The 17,767-nt window shown below is 53.8% G+C and overlaps 7 protein-coding genes across 7 annotated transcripts; 3 read left to right on the top strand and 4 right to left on the bottom strand.

The window, feature by feature from the left end:
* Positions 1–962: 962 nt before the first annotated feature.
* Positions 963–4,549, top strand: J4E92_009900 (uncharacterized protein; the record flags this gene model as incomplete). The annotated part of the gene is made up of 5 exons (XM_051501242.1): positions 963–1,059; positions 1,109–3,211; positions 3,259–3,477; positions 3,527–3,871; positions 3,924–4,549. Coding segments are annotated over 5 exons (3,390 nt in total), but the record flags the coding sequence as incomplete, so codon positions are not given.
* Positions 4,550–4,901: 352 nt separating this feature from the next.
* Positions 4,902–5,877, bottom strand: J4E92_009899 (uncharacterized protein; the record flags this gene model as incomplete). Its single annotated transcript, XM_051501241.1, has 3 exons — positions 4,902–5,156; positions 5,209–5,331; positions 5,380–5,877. The coding sequence occupies 3 exons, from the start codon at positions 5,875–5,877 to the stop codon at positions 4,902–4,904; spliced, it is 876 nt and encodes a 291-aa protein (XP_051348626.1).
* A 575-nt stretch (positions 5,878–6,452) lies between these two features.
* Positions 6,453–7,388, top strand: J4E92_009898 (uncharacterized protein; the record flags this gene model as incomplete). The annotated part of the gene is made up of 1 exon (XM_051501240.1): positions 6,453–7,388. One exon carries the CDS (start codon positions 6,453–6,455, stop codon positions 7,386–7,388), a length of 936 nt encoding a protein of 311 aa, XP_051348625.1.
* A 792-nt stretch (positions 7,389–8,180) lies between these two features.
* On the bottom strand, positions 8,181–9,152 carry J4E92_009897 (uncharacterized protein; the record flags this gene model as incomplete). The annotated part of the gene is made up of 1 exon (XM_051501239.1): positions 8,181–9,152. The coding sequence occupies one exon, from the start codon at positions 9,150–9,152 to the stop codon at positions 8,181–8,183; it is 972 nt and encodes a 323-aa protein (XP_051348624.1).
* A 996-nt stretch (positions 9,153–10,148) lies between these two features.
* Positions 10,149–10,893, bottom strand: J4E92_009896 (uncharacterized protein; the record flags this gene model as incomplete). Its single annotated transcript, XM_051501238.1, has 4 exons — positions 10,149–10,412; positions 10,464–10,679; positions 10,730–10,807; positions 10,858–10,893. 4 exons carry the CDS (start codon positions 10,891–10,893, stop codon positions 10,149–10,151), a joined length of 594 nt encoding a protein of 197 aa, XP_051348623.1.
* Positions 10,894–11,337: 444 nt separating this feature from the next.
* Positions 11,338–11,867, bottom strand: J4E92_009895 (uncharacterized protein; the record flags this gene model as incomplete). Its single annotated transcript, XM_051501237.1, has 3 exons — positions 11,338–11,460; positions 11,511–11,770; positions 11,819–11,867. The coding sequence occupies 3 exons, from the start codon at positions 11,865–11,867 to the stop codon at positions 11,338–11,340; spliced, it is 432 nt and encodes a 143-aa protein (XP_051348622.1).
* A 1,279-nt stretch (positions 11,868–13,146) lies between these two features.
* Positions 13,147–15,996, top strand: J4E92_009894 (uncharacterized protein; the record flags this gene model as incomplete). The annotated part of the gene is made up of 3 exons (XM_051501236.1): positions 13,147–13,529; positions 13,735–14,517; positions 14,565–15,996. 3 exons carry the CDS (start codon positions 13,147–13,149, stop codon positions 15,994–15,996), a joined length of 2,598 nt encoding a protein of 865 aa, XP_051348621.1.
* Between the last annotated feature and the right edge of the window lie 1,771 nt (positions 15,997–17,767).

Here is a 17,767-nt window from a genome sequence, read left to right as displayed (position 1 = left end):
CCCCCCCCCCCCCCCCCCCCCCCCCCCATAGCCTTGCAGCTCGCTTCAATCAGGTATTTCCGGTGACTGTGTTCAGCTCAGGCTGCCTGCATTCGATGTGCTCACTATGCGGTAGGCACGTAGCTCCGCGTCGTCGATGCCGGACGCCCTGATTCCACCTGATCTCGTAATAGATATGGTGAGTAATCCATGGATACGTTGCGGCCAACTGCAAGTCCTGTGTCTGCCTAGGTGTGAACGCAGACGACATCGGGAGCGCCAGAGCGCGGGTTTGGCGGCAGTACCCACCCGCTAAACCCTGGTACCCTGCAAACCGGCACGTATCATCAGTGCATGCTGCTGCTTACGTCGAGATAAGCTGAGTATTACGAGCCGGCTAGACTTTAGCTGACTCTTTAAGACGCATATCTTGCGTTATTAAGCGAATCTTCGAAGTCTGCCCGGAATTTGCTAAGGCGCATTGAGGCGCCTCACAACGACTGACTGTTTGTGCCCTGGCAACTCACGCGAGATTCCCGCCGTTCTACGCACTTTTTGGAGCCCAAGCCTGTCGCAAAATCGAAGGATTCATGATCGGTCAGTGGTTGTCGGGGGTCGACTAAAATAGGTAGGTGTCAGCTAGGCCACCCTTGATTGGATCAAACCTAGGGGGTCCATGCAAGTCGCAAGTGCATGCCGCCTTCTGGGCCCCATCTTCTAAAAGCAATCGCATCAATCAATGACCTGGAATACAGCCATGCGTACATATCAGGATGAGTGTGCAGGATTAGGATGATATCCCTCATGTGTATCCTGTGCACTTTCGTTGAGCCGCAATCGAGTTGTTTCCAAGGTATTTCCAAGGTATTTCAAGTGGACGCATGTTCGGCGAGGTAAGCTTGCCCTAAATACTGTCGCGCTTTTTGACCTTCCGCGTTGGAGATCACGGATTATACCCAGAGGACCTGACTAATAGATGGTAGAAACGAGCGCAATCTGGCGAGAGTACCAACGCTGCTATGTCTGGTTCTGAAGATTCCGGAATTGCGCTCTCCATGAGCCATGAGCGCAATACTTCTAGTACGTCGCACTGCTACAGATATCTTGAAAGTTACTGATAGCGTGGTAGATGTAGAGTCGGCATCGGAAGAGGCCACCGCGACGATCCCGCGCGAGCCAGACAGTTCCAAGAGCGATACAGTACCTACCAATATCACCGAGGTCTCTGCGTTACCAGTACCAGAAACAAGAGCTACTGGGTCACGCTCCCCCAGTGTCAAACCCAGGATAGACCGCGCTGGCAGCCAAATGAACGCATCTGATGCTTCTGAGTCGGAGATGGATGTAGAAAGTGGTACTGATATCGACACAGAGACGGATATGTGGGTCCGCAGGCGCGAGGAAATGCATTCGCGCATCCAGCTTGCGCCGAGACGTGTAAAGCAGGTGAATCAATATAACAAGATCTTGGAAGAGAGACTCACGCTCTTGGAAGAGACCACCGAGCTCTTCGAGAAGAAGCTACGCAGGCTACTGGAAGGCGAGGAGATACCTCGTCCACCATCTCCATTGGTCACAGCAAAGAGGCAGCTGTTGGAGCCTGAGCTGAAATTCCACCTCTCGAAGGGACTGAAATATGACTTCGGAACTCGCAGATCCCATCAAATCGATGTCTTTGTTGGAGAGCCGGAAGCACAGAAATCTGACAGACTTCTACGACGGAAAAAGCAAACTAAGACTTTGGAGGACAACGACATGGATGGTGGGAAATTTGCATCTGACCCAATCTTGGAACGCTCTTTGGCATTCAATGATGAGCGCAGACTTGCAGAGGAAATGCTCAAAGTCAAGAACAAACACTTTCCGAGTCTAATTCTCATCGAGGAAAGGTCAATCAGACACCTGTTTCGAAAGTTTCTCACAGGCGACGGTTCAGACACGGACTTTATGATGCTACGACCCTTCAAGCCACTACTGCAGAACAGGGAAGAGATACTAAACATCATGTCGGAAGTCATTACTGCACTGACTAGGATAATTGATCGTCGTGCAGAGAAAGACGCAGGACCGGCGAGTTGTCTCGGAGATCCAGACGAAAGCGGCGGAACAGTCCAGCCAAACGAAGCTGTTGAAGTCACAAATGACGCTCCGGACAAAGCTCCGGAGGAAGCCGGAGAGAAGGCAGGAGAGAAGGCAGTGACTGAGGAGCCCTCTGCTCCTGATGCTATCTCAGCAGAGGAGTGGAACACTGTCTTGTCAGAACTCGAGCTTTACGACGCGGCTAACGGGTGCGACGGAATTTACATGGACGGATGGCCAACTCTCTCTGAAGTCGAGAAATCTTTCAAAAGTATCAGAGACCTGTTCGACAATTACCTACTGCCTGGCCATATGGGATTTCGGGAGCGCAAGGCGAAAAAGGTCCGGTTCTGTGACCTGTGGCACCTGTTCCACACTGGAGATCTCGTGGTCACAAAGCGATCGACGAATCTAGATGGAACAGAGACTCAAGATCGATTAGGTATGAGAGTTCTCATGACAGCTGGTGGTAGACGAGTCATTATGCCAAAGCTCCCGGCTCCTGTCTTTCAATCTCCTGTCCACTTACTTGCCTCGACGGACAGAATCGAGCCTATAAGCGGCACCAATCCGTTTTGTATCTATACGTACTACTTGGATTTCAACGGGTCTAGACTGGTACCTGTTCGGCGACGAATAGTCATTGCTCCGTATCGTGGAGAGCGAAACATCTCGGACCTCGATGTCATCCCTATGGAATATGCTGCTGGAGCAGCTGACATGCTGAAAGAACGGGGTAAGCGGTTTATTGACACAGTCTCCGCTTCTATTGCACCATACGTGGATTGCAAGGGCCTCGAGCTCGTCACCCGCGAGGAGCTCAACGACAAAGTCATCGTTGACATGAAAGGGTATTTTGGCACCAACCCTGGCGACATTCCTTCGTTCCTGGAGCCCGAAGAGCTTGATCTGTCAGAGACCAGCGATTGCCGAGAAGGGAAGGAATGTAGCTACTCATGCGTTGCCTGCTATCATCGCACTCCAGTCGTGCATGATCAAACGACGGATTTGGAAACCTACCAGGAGTACATCAACGAGAAGCCGGTGTTCAATCCGCTATCAGGCACACCAAATGCGGGTCTCATAGACCCGTCTGACTTCAGCATCTGTCACTACCGCGTCTTTGCTTACAAGCTGCGTTCACGGGAGTGGGGTGAGTATCCAGTACATCAGAAGTACCAGATTCGTGCTGACAACTAGCAGTACAAGTGAATGTACAGGATCTCCAATCTCTACCGGAGAGTGAGAAGGGCGGAGGATTTGACAAGCTCGTCCTATCTGACGACCACAAAAGTATCCTTGAGTCGCAGGTCCGTGAGCACTTTCGGAAGAGAGTATCACAAGCTACAACGGGAAGCATGGAGAATGACATGGATCTGGTTCGGGGCAAAGGACAAGGCCTCATCATCCTTCTTCACGGTAAATGCTTTTTCTCAAGATTTTCAGCGTCATTATTGACCAGCTTCAGGTGCTCCTGGCGTCGGTAAAACATGCACAGCCGAGTGCATTGCTGATCTGATGGAGAAGCCGCTCTATCCTATCACTTGCGGCGACCTCGGAAGCACGGCAGAAGACGTCGAGAAGAATTTGAAGAAGCATTTCACCCTCGCTAGCCGCTGGGATTGCGTGATGCTGCTAGACGAAGCCGATGTCTTTCTTGCTAGAAGAAAAATGGAGGACCTTCAGCGCAACAGTATCGTGTCGGTGTTCCTCCGCATGTTAGAGTACTACAAAGGTCTACTCTTTCTGACCACTAATCGGGTGGGGACATTTGACGAGGCTTTCACATCTCGGGTGCACATCTCGCTGTTCTGTAAGTTTGTGTCCAATCTGCCACGATGCTTACTCTAATGCTGGTGCCCTAGACCCGGACTTCGACAAGAAAACGACACTCGCAGTGTGGCAGACCTTCATTAATCAGACCGTGCATGTGCTTAAGAGCAGCGGCCGTAGCCATGTCACTATCAATGGAGACGAGATCATCAAGTTTGCCAAGAAGCACTGGAAGGACAGCAAAGACAGCAAGCGGGCACGCTGGAATGGACGTCAGATCCGTAACGCCTTCCACACCGCAGTTGCCATGGCTGAGTTCCGCGCCAGAACCCAAAAGGGTGGTGCAGGCTACGATAACGGTAAGGATGTCGAGATCAGTGTGGGAAGAGTGGAATTCGAAAAGATTGCGAGCACCGCTAGAGAGTTTGATACCTACATGACTGAAACGATGGGTTCAACTTATGAGGCCAAAGCTGATAGGGAAGGACTGAGGAAAGAGCAGAAGAAGGAGGAAGAGAAAGTAAGAAAGAACAAGAAGAAGAATAAGCAGTCTAAGTCGAAGAAGGAAAGCGACTCGGACTCTTCAGAGAGTGAGAGTGAGGATGACGATGATGCGAAGAAGAAAAAGAAGAAGAAGAAGCCCTCCAAATCGAAGAAGCGAAGCGACTCAAGCTCAGGTGGCGAGAGTGAGGACGACGATGACTCTGATAGTGATTAGTAGGCTGGGAGATGGGACTCAACTCTGGACACTCTTTTGTATCATGACTCCCTTAATGTCAGTTGGTTTTCTTCGCATTACATGTCGCACCTCATGAATAGAATGAACGATCGATGTATGGTCTTGCGCAATGATGTCGATGAAAGGAGGATATGCCTATGCGCGTCGGGGCTTGTGTGATTGGGGCGTGGTCCTAGCGTCCCACGTCATCTCTCCCGCCTGCCGAGGCATCTCGCCGCTCGCGCACCTCCAGTGCATCATCTACATTGTACAACCACCCATCACATCACACCCCGTATGAACGATATTCAGAATGCATTAGATTATGCCATTATCGCGACGCTATATACGCCTACGCAGAGCTAGTAGCTGAGGCGACAGGCAGGCTAACTGGCATGGGAGTACCGGAAGCCGAAGCTGTTGACGATAAGCCGCCGCCACTGCCACCACCACCACCATTCTTCTTCTGGACGACCGCGGATACGACTTGACCAGCGGTGTTGGTCACGATGTCGACGAGCGCGTTGAGAGGCTCGTAGTTGAAGGTCTTCTGTGTCATTCCCTGGCCAACCTGCTTTGCGCTTCCAGCGACTTCGGTCATGTTGAGCTGTATCTCGAATTAGTGGCTGCAACTTGGTATGGTATAAGAGTATGCTTACCTTGAAGTTTCCGACAATTTGCTGGAGGGCGTCTCCGCCGCTTCCTACGACTTCTTGGACGATGTTTCCGAGGTTGTCGACCAAGAAGTTGAGCGTCTTTCCGTTTTGCGTAATCGATCCAAGCTATATGCTGTTAGTTACTTTCTGACATCGAGCCATTCGGATACTTACAAGGCCGTCGACTGCACCGATCACTTCTCCGACCAAGTTGGTGACGTTTCCGATCAAACCGATCAAGAGAGGGTTCAGGTCCAAAGAGTCGAAGACGCGCTCAACGATAGAGACCAGGTTGCCCAATCGTACAATTAACTCGAGTTCAACATCTACATCAGCAATAGTGATGTTGACCTTCTCTACGGCGACCTGGACACCAGCATTGATCTGGACGAGACCGGCGACCTTGGCGTTGAGGTTAAGATCTGCCTGAAGCTTCTCGACACCTAGTTCAATCCTTCCAACGTGCAGTTCAGGAACGCGGAGAAGCACATCTGGGGGCGAAGATCCAGTTGGCGCAACCTCTGGCGGTCTCGTAGTAGTTCCGTTGCCTTGCGGTGGGGTGCTGCTTGTAGGTGCCGGGGTTGAAGGAACGCCAGATGACGACTGCGCAGAAATGAGTGTAGCGAAAGTAAGAAAAATGCTGATGAGCAGTAGGCGGATAGAGAACGACATGTTGGCGTGAGCGGCGACGACAGCAACAACAACGGCAATAGTAACGAGCGAGACAGCCGTACAAGTATCAGCAAACCACGACCCACGTACCGGTTATAGCGAAGGAATCCCGTTGCAAATCAGCGGGCACGGCAATCATGCACATGGAGTATTGCAAGGATTCCCATAATGGTAATCTCGGGTAAAGCCCCCTATGCAGCCGCGCAGGGGTTCCTACAAGGCTGGATCGCACCATCTGGAGCAGTGCTAAGGCATGAACATGTAGAAATCCTGATTCCGCATACGAAGTGCCGGTTTTCTGGATTTTCTATCGAATCGCAGGTGTGGGCATGGATCTCCTTAATTTCCGTTTTTCTTGCTAGCGTAGGTGGATGACGGGTAATGGAAGATGGTGCTATGCACATGATCCTTGTAAGCAACTCACTACTACTCCACCCGATGGTAGTGTTAACCGTTGCGCCCGCCCGTCTTTCTTGTCGATTGACGACATCCATTGAGTTGTTGCTTCCTGTCCTTCGCTCTTTGTTCAGCAGCACGTCGACTTTCGGCCAGTCTCTCTTTCAGTACCAGTCAAGATGTTGTCGATACTACCTACCATCACACTCCTTTCGTTGCCTTTCCTCGCTGTCTGCCAATCTGTGTCCGATGGCTACAGTGGCTACAAGCTCGATGTGCGAGACGACGGTGACCCATCCGCCGTCCTCTACGAAACAGAGAACACATCTTCATCCAACATCTCCGCCTTGAGCCCAGTCCCAGACGTTCTCCTCAACGCATCCGTTCACGTCGGCGAGATCTTCATCGGCGTCGACAACCTGACCGCAAAGATCAACCTCGACGCTCAGGTCCTCCAGTTGCTGCAGTTCAACGCCGGAGTCGACCTCTCCATCGACAAAGTCACCCTCCTAATCCAAAACGTCACGGCAAAAGTCTACCTCGAAGCCCGCTTGGGTAACCTCGTCAACATGGTCAGCGACGTGCTCGACAGCATCGATCTAAACCCCGTGATCGCCGAGCTAGGAAACGGTCTTGGCTCCATCATCAACGACACTGCTGGTCTCGTTGGCGACGTCGCTGGTGGCCTTACTGGAGGCGGTAATGATACCTCTGCTCAAGCCAAAGCGAAACGCGACCTCGACTTCCACCAATGGGATCTCCGCAACAACATCCTCTACTCCATCAACAACTTCGAAGGCAACACCAACAAACGCCGTGTCCTGGCCCAAAACGGCGATATCGTAGAGCAAATCCTTGATAACTCTGGAACCATCTCCTCGACTAATGTTGTGGGTGATTACCTCAAGAACATGAGGTTCAACGGGTTCAACGAGAGTGTTACCTACAAGGGCGAGGAAGTCTGGGAGGAGGAGTATGTGTACGAGCCTTTTATGGGTCTCTACTCTATTTCTGGTGTGTTCAAGAGTAAGAGCAATGGAGAGGTCGTTGGTACGCAACTTTTGGCTGAGGCTAGAGGGGGCGGGAGCGCGAGTATCGGGAATGAGAAGGCGTAGGTCTTTGATTTGATACCCAGTATACATTTTATGTAGAGTGTCTGGTGAATGGAACATGTAATGTCTGAACTCTTGTGCTGTTGTACTCTCCATGCATGCCCGTCTGATGACTCTCCCACATCAATCTATCCCGATCACATCTTTGCTTTTCCCACGCATGCACGCCTCTCTCATCTCGCTCTGCATACATACATGCACCAAATCGGATTCAACGACAGACTAGCACCAGCCACCGCCAAGTCCCAATTCACGGAACGGTTGAATTCCCATGAACAATCGCGTGGTCCGTTTCACCCAAGCGTCCGTGCGAGCACGCGATGTTCAGGAACCGAGATTTGACATGCACCATGCAGTCGGATATGCCATGAATAGGCCTGTGGGCCTAACGGTCGAGATCTGTGATCTGAGCTTTTGGATCGACGATGATGTCACGGGGGACAGGAGTCATGGACTAATGCGATCTTATTCCGTGAGATATAGCGGAGTGGGAGCATGGAAGATAGAGATGGAGATGCAGTGTTTAGTGCAGCATGGATGGTTTGCGTCGGCCAAAGCGATGGATGACGAGAAAGGTAAGAGATGAGGGACGGATGGGACGGGAGAAGCGCGCAAAGGTTGGAACTTCATAAAGTGCTTCATTGTTGCCTGCGTTCATTCGTCGTTAAAACGCACCTGACGCCATGCCATGCTGTTGCTGTGAGATGAGATGAGAGTTTTCCGTACCGACCCCTAACGCCACATAATGCTCAAGACGATTTGTTTCCAACTCTTCGTGCAGCACCCTGATCCTCCCTACCCCTCGAGCCTACCCATCATATTCTTCCTAACCTTAGTGTTGACCACCCCTCCCACTCCAAACGCCGGCACAATCCTACAAATCCTCGCCGCAGCACTCTTCGCCCAATCCCTCAGCACGCGCCCCGCCCTGCCATCCACACCACCAACCCTAGCCTCAGGCCTGTTGTACAAATCCAACCCGAGTAAATGCAAGGGCGTGCTCACAAGCTGCACAGCAGCAGGCGTAACAAATTGCGCAACACTCAGCGCACCAACATATTTCTTGACCTCTGTGCCCATGCGCTCGTCTACCTTGGGCGCAAGCAGCGGTGGCAAGTTGAACGAAGCGAAAATGGTAAGGCAGTCGCGGACGGTGAAGAGCGCGAATGTAGGCAGCGGAACAGGCCGAGGCGAACTCCCTGGTGCAGCGAAGAGCCGGGTGAACTGATTGTCTTTATACAGACACAGTGCCAAATTTGTTGTGCTTGTAGCGAGGAACTTGCTTGTACCGCTCGTTTGCTCTTGTAAACCTTGCGTGGGCTTCACCGTCGCGGACGCCGTGTCGATGCTGTTGGCGGTAAAGTATGTGCCGAAGTATAGACTGAAAATCAGAACGAAGGGTTTGCTGCCGAGGAAGCGGTGTGGTTTCGCGAGGAGTTCGATTGCGCTCTTTTTCAGACTCTCGCCGAGACTGTTACGCCCGCTGGCATTTTCGATGATGCCTTTGTCGATCATGGTTATGATGGGTGCGACGAGTATGCCTGCGGAGCCGGCGGAGAGGGCGTCGACGCCGATGCGTAGACCGAGTTTGGATGTGTTCCATTCGTGGGATGTTTCGGTCGAGGTGCTGGGTTTGCGCATCGTGGGGAGCGGTAGGTTTGGCTTGGGGATCGCGATGGAGGGTGTTGCGACTTTGGGTACGGTTGTTTGGTCTCTGTGCTCGTTGGCTGTGTGCGGTTTCATACCGCTGGCTTGTTCTTCCCCCATTGCAGCTTCCTCCGGTGACTGATAAACTCTCTCTTTGTGTGCTGCATGGAATGCTTGGACTTTTGACGGTGCTGTGTTCGCGGGCGCTTCACGCTTTACGACTCTTTCGACAGTTTGCCCGCGATTTGGACCAGGGCGACAGAGGTGTCGTAAGTGTCAACACAGGACAGGCTGTTGTTGAGGGATTTGATACCAGCCGCTGACGAAGATATCGGAGTTTACCTGAAAGTTCGCCGGCGAACAAACACCGACGTCGGAGCAAGAGCCGCCGAACGGGTATCACGCGCATTGATTGGTGCACGTCATCGGGCCCTGCATCGTTCGTCGCTCATAGCCATGTTCACGATGGGTAGCATCGGCTGAGACATGTGGGTGTTTACTGCATGGCATGAGGAATTAAATGCAGGGTCCAGCGTGGGGAGCTGGCCACGACTGACGATCCGGGGTATGGTGGGTTGGGACACAACACTTGCTCTCTCGCTAGGTGCACAGTCTGAGTACGTGATGACGGAAAGTTCTTGAGGAACTGATAACTGAAGGGCAGAATTCATTTGTCAAAATTTATCGGACAAGTCATGATAACTTCGTTTTTGCAACCAGGGCATGCCTACGCTCAACAAGCAACTCACGACTCATGCTGTTTCTGTCTCCCGGGTCGGTAGGCTATCGCGGCTGCGAGACGAGCAACTTAGCCGAAGCCATTTTCCGAAGAATGCCGATGTCGTAAGTATCTAGTTGATGGCGTCAACTAGCGACCGGTGATGTGTACTGGGAATGCGGAGATGGGGTGAGGAGTGGAGGCGGTGTGAGATAGCTGTAACAGAGCGACCAGGTGATGCGCATGCGACGGTCGGTCTGACCCTTGACTAGTGTGGTAGTCATGAACATAGTATTCGCCTCGAAAGCTATCTTAGTCTTCCCAACAATTCGCTTGCATGTGATGCGCCTAAACTCCAATACACCCTAGGAACCCCGCAAGGGACTGTTGTCTGTATCTCAATTCCTCAGAGCACGCAGCCTCTCGGTAAATGCCTCTTCTTCTTGCTCGGTGGGCCCAACCTTCGTCTTTGCCGGTGTGGCTTCTTGGAGATCTTGTTGTAGATCTACGCCTGCCTTGTCTGCCGCCTGCGCCATCAGACGGTCTACGTCCTCTTGTGGTGTGCCGACTGCGGTGGCAGAGGAGGTGATATCCTGGTAAAGTTCGGTGGCAGAGTCTACGTTTTCGAACTGCTTTTCGAAATCGACCATGACGGAGGCAATCTAGGTGTTGTCAGCGCGGTCCTGATCCCAATAGCTGTGGATGTCGCATACCCTCTCAGGACTCATAGACTTCATAGCCACGTCTAGACTGCGGTTGACCTTCATCATGTTGCCTGTAATCTGTCGCATCGTGACGGCGGTTTGTACGCGGCCTGCGACGGCATCGACGCGCGAGGCGAGTTGTAGCAGGTTGAGCTTCTCATTCTGCTTGCGAATGGCGTTTCCGGCGTATATGCGGGCAATGTCGTTGTGGCCCTGCTTCATAGCCTGAGAAGGTGTTAATACGCGTTCTTGCGCTGAAGAGACATGATACCAACCTTTTCCAGCTTGGTCTTCTCAGCCTGCTCCTCCTTGCCAGCTTTGAGCGCCTGCCTGTTCAGCGACTTGGCCGTGAACTGAGGGGGGTCAGCGTATGGTTAGTCAGCGCCAGCACACAGTGACTGACCTTGAGGTTAAAAAGCGCATTCTCGAGACCCGACATGGCGTATAGTTTGGAGGGTATGGTTTGTGGAGCTGTGCTATGGGTAGTGGTTCGGGAGATAGGCGGTAGTGGGCAGCGCTGTGGTGGGATGCGGCTACTGGCCACGCGGGGTGTGGGCCCAACCCCGACGTCATTGGCCGTGAAACACGGGCGCGCTTCTTGTTCTCGGCGCGCATTCACAAAGAAAAGAAGTGAGTAAATGGACTATGATGGTTGTCGTTGTGACACGTTCGATTTCGTGTCGCAGCCTCATGGGCCTTCATCGCCTTTGAATAACGCCTAAATCTATGCTGAAAACATGGTGCATATGTGCCTGCCCGCACCCAGAATGCCTTTGATGTGTCCCTAATCTAAGCCAAACGCCTGCCTCGCGCCTTCGCAATGCCCACGTAACGCCGTGCAACTCGAGCCATTATTCGTACAAGTCGTCCATGAGAGAAAACATCACTGCGCGGGTGGCGCGTTGAACTTGCTCGTTGCGTTCTTGAAAAGCTCTTCTTGCGCAGCGATGAGCTGCTCCTCGGTCATGCCGCTCTGCTCGATCTTGGTCTGCTTCTTTTCGCGATTCTGCCCCGCGTTAGCTGGTGGTCGCGTCACATGTGCCGTCGCAAACGTACCTGCTGCTGCTTCTTGTAGTCTTGCGCGACCTCGAGAATGGCTGGGACGTAGTCGCCAAAATCCAGCTCTTCCAGGGCAGCCTTGACATGTTCGCAGGCTATTGTCTTTTTCGCGTCCTTTTCGGCGATCTCGTTGGCTTCGGAGGAGATGAGGGTGATGAACTCAACGCAGCACTCGATTAGAAGGTCGCGCGAATCCTTTGCAAAGGTCATGCCAGGCTCGCTGGCCAGGATGTCTTGAACAATCTTTTGGACGGTCGCTGGCGCGTATTAGCATTTACGGGGGATGCGAGTCTAGAAATGCCGACCTTTGGGCAGCGACAGGTCGTCGTTGCCGCCGAATTCGCGGTCAGACATGGTGGGTGGATGCGCGGCAGCGTGTGGTGTTGGCTTTGAGCTTCGGTACTGCGCGCGGTTGCAGCCCTGCTAAGTAAGAAATGCAGAGAGGCCGGGGCACGGGCCGGCTGTTTGGCCGAAGACCCTTTGCCTAGGTATCTGGCATCATCGAGCGTTCACTGTGTAACCACGGCAATCACCCAAGATACAGCCATGATGCACGAGGCTTACTGGGTAACGCGAGTTTGCGAGGAGTGATGTGTGTCTCTACCAAATCGCGCCCCGACGTTCCCCATTTTTATCTTATCCGCGTCATATCTTCCAAAAGGAGCAGACGTACAGCTTACTAACAGATCTAGGTGCAACCAGCAACAAAGGATATAGAGTTCTTCCTATCGACATGCTGGGCTGTGTTTGCTCGAGTCAGCCGCAGCCTTCACATGCATCCAGTCACGGTACCGGTGGTGCTCGATAGCGACAGTGTATCCAGGGCGGCGGGCGCTATCGCAGTGCTATCGGGCCATATGTCGCTAACGTCGCAGTGGCATCACGGGTGGATCGTTGAGGCTTTTCTTCAAACGACAGGCTTGGAGCTTGATGCAGGCGCTGGCTTGAGCATTGATGTGAGGGTATTCGTGCTCCACCGGCGACGGGCGTGTGGAGGCGGTGATTGGCAGTGGTTGGGTCGCGTTCCGAGATCTTAGCCAGGGACTGTATCTCTTCCCGGCCGGTTTGGGCGATGCCGGCCCAGTGGCATGTCGGCAGAAGCAGAGGCAGTGGACCACTACGTCAGCGCGTTGCACCTGCTTGGCGCACACAAATGCATGGCCGCGCGAAGTGTGGTTTTGGTTGACCTGGTCATGCTGCTCGCCGAGACAGATGACAGTGGCGGTGAAAACCGGAGGAGCCTAGGGGACTGGAGGCGGCGCTGCTAGGTCGAGGGATGGTGCAATGCAATCGCGTTGAGAGGGATTGATACATAGCAAGGCCCGCAGTGAATTCCAGCGACAGTCAAGTCAGTGAGCTACACGGCGCCTGCCTATCTCGCCTGCCGGTGACGCTGCTATCATCCTCGAGTCGACGCCTACTGCTGCAGCGCCCCAGTGCTCCCACGGTCCCAGAGTACACGTCTACCCAGTACCGCTGTACACCGCCCGCAGCCCGCGCGCCTCAAGCCTGGAAGGACTCGGACTGCCTGCCCCGTTAAAGTCCTAGAGCAGAGTTTTCGCACAGTCGTTGCAGTGCGCTTGTTTAGGGCTAAGGCCGCTCGGAGCAGCCAGCCAGGACCCAAGTGATTATTATGACTTCACGCCCAACTGCGGACCCGGCAGACAGCTCGCTCTCGACCTCCCCCCAAAGCGACACGTACTCCAGCAGCCCGTCGCGCGCCAGCCTCAAGGAGACCGTCAAGATTGCTTCCACCCAAGGCCCCGCTGTCGATGCCAGCCAGCAACGTCCCGGACTAGTCTCTCGCGCCTCGGAGAGTTCAACCAGGACCATTCGACCCCGCCATCATCTACGCAACAAGAGCAGCAGCGTTGTTCCCACCGTCTCCACGCTCAACGTCGGCACCGCGCCCTCGACCCGCCAGTCCAAGTCGCACCCAAAATCAAACACCATGGCCCAGCACACCACGGGCACCTCGTCTGGCGCCGCCGACCTGCTTAGACAGGCCATGACACGGTAAGCGCATACTGACTGTCATGTTGATGCAACGCATTGCCACGCACCACACCACATCATCGCTTAGCTTGCAGCTGTACTGCGTCCTGACGACGTGCACCCTCGCTCTTTCCTTACAATTTCTCTCACCACTCTCACCACCTCACACTCCCACACTCACCGCCACTTTCCTGATGCCCTCGTCATCACTGCTAACGCCGCACAGAGCCACCAACGACAGCAACGAAGACGGACACGACCAGATCGGCTCCACCAGCTCCACGCCACCGGGTGCCACGACACCCAAGCCCGACCCGACGGACAAGCGACTGCCGGGTATTCTGCACAGTTACTTTGGCCAGGTTCGTGATTCTCTTATGCCCTCGCGGAAGTCCTCCTCCACGGTCAACCCCTCCCCCGCACCCGTCACTTCTCAGGTCTCGGACCCCCGAGAGAAGGAGCAAGAGTCAACCACCCACCCCAGCATGCTGCCCAGCCCCGCCCCCAGTGCCTCTTCCCGAACTCCCTCAACCTCGCAGTTGGCTGGTGAAGCGGAGAAGCTAACGCAAGGCGATTTTGCGCCGTTGCAACAGGCTACACCTCCCCAGACACCGCGCACCCGCTCCCAAGAAGCAAAGCCCGTGCCCTCGAATCTATCCCGCACCTCAAATGCGTCCGACGAATCCAAGGAGAGCAAGACGGCTCCCGTAGTGGCGCCCAAGGGCAAGCTCTCAGTCACAATCTCTGAGGGACGGGGTCTGCGGCCCAGCACAGACCCCTACGTTGTCTGCCAATTCCAATGGGCTGAGTACATCTCAGATGGGCCCAGGCACGATGAGTCGAAGCGACCGCCCATGCAGATGAAGCGAACTGAGAGCCAGATGGGCACTCCAATGGCTATTCCTATGAAGAGCCGACAGAGCAGCAACAGCGGCCACAGCTCAGATCCTAGAGAGAACGGCTCCTTGGAGGAAGTGACGAGCCCCAAGTGGGAGCACGAAGCCATGTTGTGAGTAGCTCCTTCTCTTCCCCGTGTGGTGATGCTGACAATCGTAGTGACGTTGTGGGCGACCATGCCGAAATCGACGTCTCCGTCTACGACCGCGCCAACGGTGAGGCTTTCCTCGGCCACGTCCGCTTCTGCCCAAACCTTGTCGAATACAGCGAGCCATACGACGGCTGGTTCCCGCTAGAGCCCCGAGAGGGCGAGGGAGGTGTTGTTACCGGAGAGATTCACCTCAAGCTCAACTTTCAAAAGGTCGAGAAGAAGCATTACGGCCCCGAAGACTTTGAGATTCTCAAGCTCATCGGAAAGGGCACATTCGGCCAGGTCTTCCAAGTACGCAAGCGCGACACTCGCCGCATCTACGCCATGAAGGTGCTTTCGAAGAAGGTCATCGTGCAGAAGAAGGAGGTGGCACACACACTGGGAGAACGCAACATCCTCGTCCGGACAGCCATGGCTGATTCGGCATTCATCGTTGGACTGAAGTTCTCCTTCCAGACACCCTCAGATCTATACTTCGTCACTGACTACATGTCGGGAGGCGAACTCTTCTGGCATCTCCAGAGGGAAGGCCGCTTCCAGGAGGGTCGTGCCAAGTTCTACATTGCAGAACTTATCCTTGCCCTGCAACATCTGCACGAGCACAACATCGTGTACCGCGATCTCAAGCCCGAGAACATCCTCTTGGACGCCAATGGCCACATCGCCCTTTGTGACTTCGGTCTGTCCAAGGCTAACCTCACCGAGAACGCCACCACCAACACATTCTGCGGAACCACAGAGTACCTCGCACCCGAGGTCCTTCTAGACGAACACGGTTACACCAAGATGGTCGATTTCTGGTCGCTCGGAGTGCTAGTTTTCGAGATGTGCTGTGGATGGAGTCCTTTCTACGCAGAAGACACCCAGCAGATGTACAAGAACATCGCGTTCGGAAAGGTCAGGTTCCCCCGGGACGCCCTCAGCACTGAAGGTAGGAATTTCGTCAAGGGACTTCTCAACAGGAACCCCAAGCACAGGCTTGGTGCCACACGCGATGCCGAGGAGCTCAAGGCTCATCCCTTCTTTGCCGACATCGACTGGGAGGCTCTGGGCAAGAAGAACGTGGTACCACCATTCAAGCCCAAGCTCAAGGGAGAGCTCGACGTTTCCAACTTCGACCCCGAGTTTACTAATGCTCTCAACGGTGCTGGCTCTTTGAACGCCCGCGCGGCTGCCCTGGCCTCCGGAGTCAACCCCGCATCCACGCCACTGTCACCGACTATGCAAGCAAACTTTGCTGGCTTTACCTTTACCGACCAGAGTACAATGGAGCAGCAATTCGGAAACGACAGACAACGGACCGACGCCCTGGAGCGAATGGACGAGGATGAGACGGACGAAGTCAACTGGGACCGACCTGCTGGACGCGGAGATAGGATGTCCGGTATCGTTCCCAGCAACGAGCACGATGTCTTCAACCAAGGCCAATTCGATGTATGATGAGCACATGCTCATACACGCAGCCTGCTCTTCTATACCTAGGTTCCTCCAGGACCTGACAAAAAGTTTCTGCTTTGTTCTATCTTACCGGTACATGGCGGTACTATTCGTATAGTCTTTTCTTGGATACCCGGAGCCTACCACACAGGACTTGGACTGCGTTCAAGTCCTTCACTAATTTGCCCCATCGGTTGCTGCTGTCACGACCTCACGCATGGTCATTACGACACAGCCTATGCCGACAAGGACCTGACACAGCGTCCGACTGATTACGATTACAAGATTTCCCAGAATGAGTTCAAGTTGCTGCGGTCTCCCACGCTACAGTAAACACGATGTTTTCTTTGCTGGGCTATGGGTTTGCATTGCGCTGGTGCATTGCTTTCGCTTTTTCATCCAATGTGGGAGTTCTTAATGGCACTATGTCGAGTTCGGGCTGTTTTTCCCCGTTCTTTGTGCATTATGCGCGCGTATCTGCACGGGTTTTTCTCTTTTCTTCTTTCTGCGAGTTCGGCATATATCTAACGACATGGATTCATACGCATCGTTATATCGAGGGGATATGGATAGTGGTATGATGGATATGGGCGAGCCTTTTTGTACATAAAGATATGAGACATTAAGTTTACCTGTTCACATCGTCGTCCTGGTTTGGCACTATTACGGTTGATGTCACGAACACGTCTTTGCGCGTTTTCTTATTCGTTCTATGCTAACCACCTCTTGCCCGCTGTCGCTTCCTCGGGTTCATCCCACACCTCCATCATATCCAACCACTCCAGTGCGAACGCACCCACAATCCTCGCCCAATCCCTCACCGTCGCCCCGTCCAAATGCTCTCCATCATCCTCCATCGTATGCCACACACCCGGAAACGGACTAGGTATCACATGCAATATCTCCACGCCCTTCGCCATAAACGGCAGATGGTCATCCGAAATCCCCCCATGCCCCATTGTCCCATTGACATCTGGCAAGAAGGGTGTGGATGGAGACGATTCTAGCAGGTTCAAACTGCGTAACCGGGACTCAATGGTGGAGAGGTGTACGTAAGCCCAGTGGGTGGTGGGAAAGTAGGACGGGACGCGTGGGTCTGCGGAACCGAGCAGGTCAAGGAGGAGGAAGAGGCTGATTTGCGAGAGGGGCGTGCGGTTCTGGTAGAATTTTGAGGCGGGAGAGGGGGGGTTGAAGGTCGTGGACCAGTGGGTTGCTAGGGCTCTGCGCGGTTGTGTTAGTATATTATTCCATGATAGTTTCCTTCTTTCCCCGATACCTAGGTATGAATTGAGGGGGGGGGGGAAACGTTACCTAGCACCATAGAGTGAATCACTATCACTCCACGTCTCAAACGCCTCCTCGCCGTCTAAAAACACTATCTGGATACCCATGTCCATGTCCACGTCCCCGCCCTCTCCCAACGCACTCATCTCCTCGTACATCCGCGTTATATGAGGGTCTAGCATGCTGGCTACATACATCAACATAGCGCACGGCGCCGCACTATCCGTTGCCCCAATAAACCCATCCGGATGCAATTTACTGTCATAATGCGCAACGAGCGTGAGCAAATTCGCCTGCCCCGGTGCGACCCAAGGTGGTTCCCTCCGCGCGATTAAATTCGCGAAGGGGAGAGGTGTGCTGGATGTGGGGGTCACGGAGGTGCTGTTTTGCCAGGTTAGGTTCCAGGCTGGTAACTCTTTTGTGAAGTAGGCGTAGAGGTGTTGTTGCGCGAGGGTTTGGCCTGGGGTGCCGGGGACGCGCGGGATGAGCA

This window comes from Alternaria infectoria (genome assembly GCF_024043175.1).
Source record: "Alternaria infectoria strain BMP 0036 chromosome Unknown scaffold_28, whole genome shotgun sequence".
In the NCBI taxonomy this organism is placed as follows: Eukaryota; Fungi; Ascomycota; class Dothideomycetes; order Pleosporales; family Pleosporaceae; genus Alternaria; species Alternaria infectoria.
Note: the sequence above shows the minus strand (reverse complement) of the source record. Positions and strands in the feature narration are given on the sequence as shown.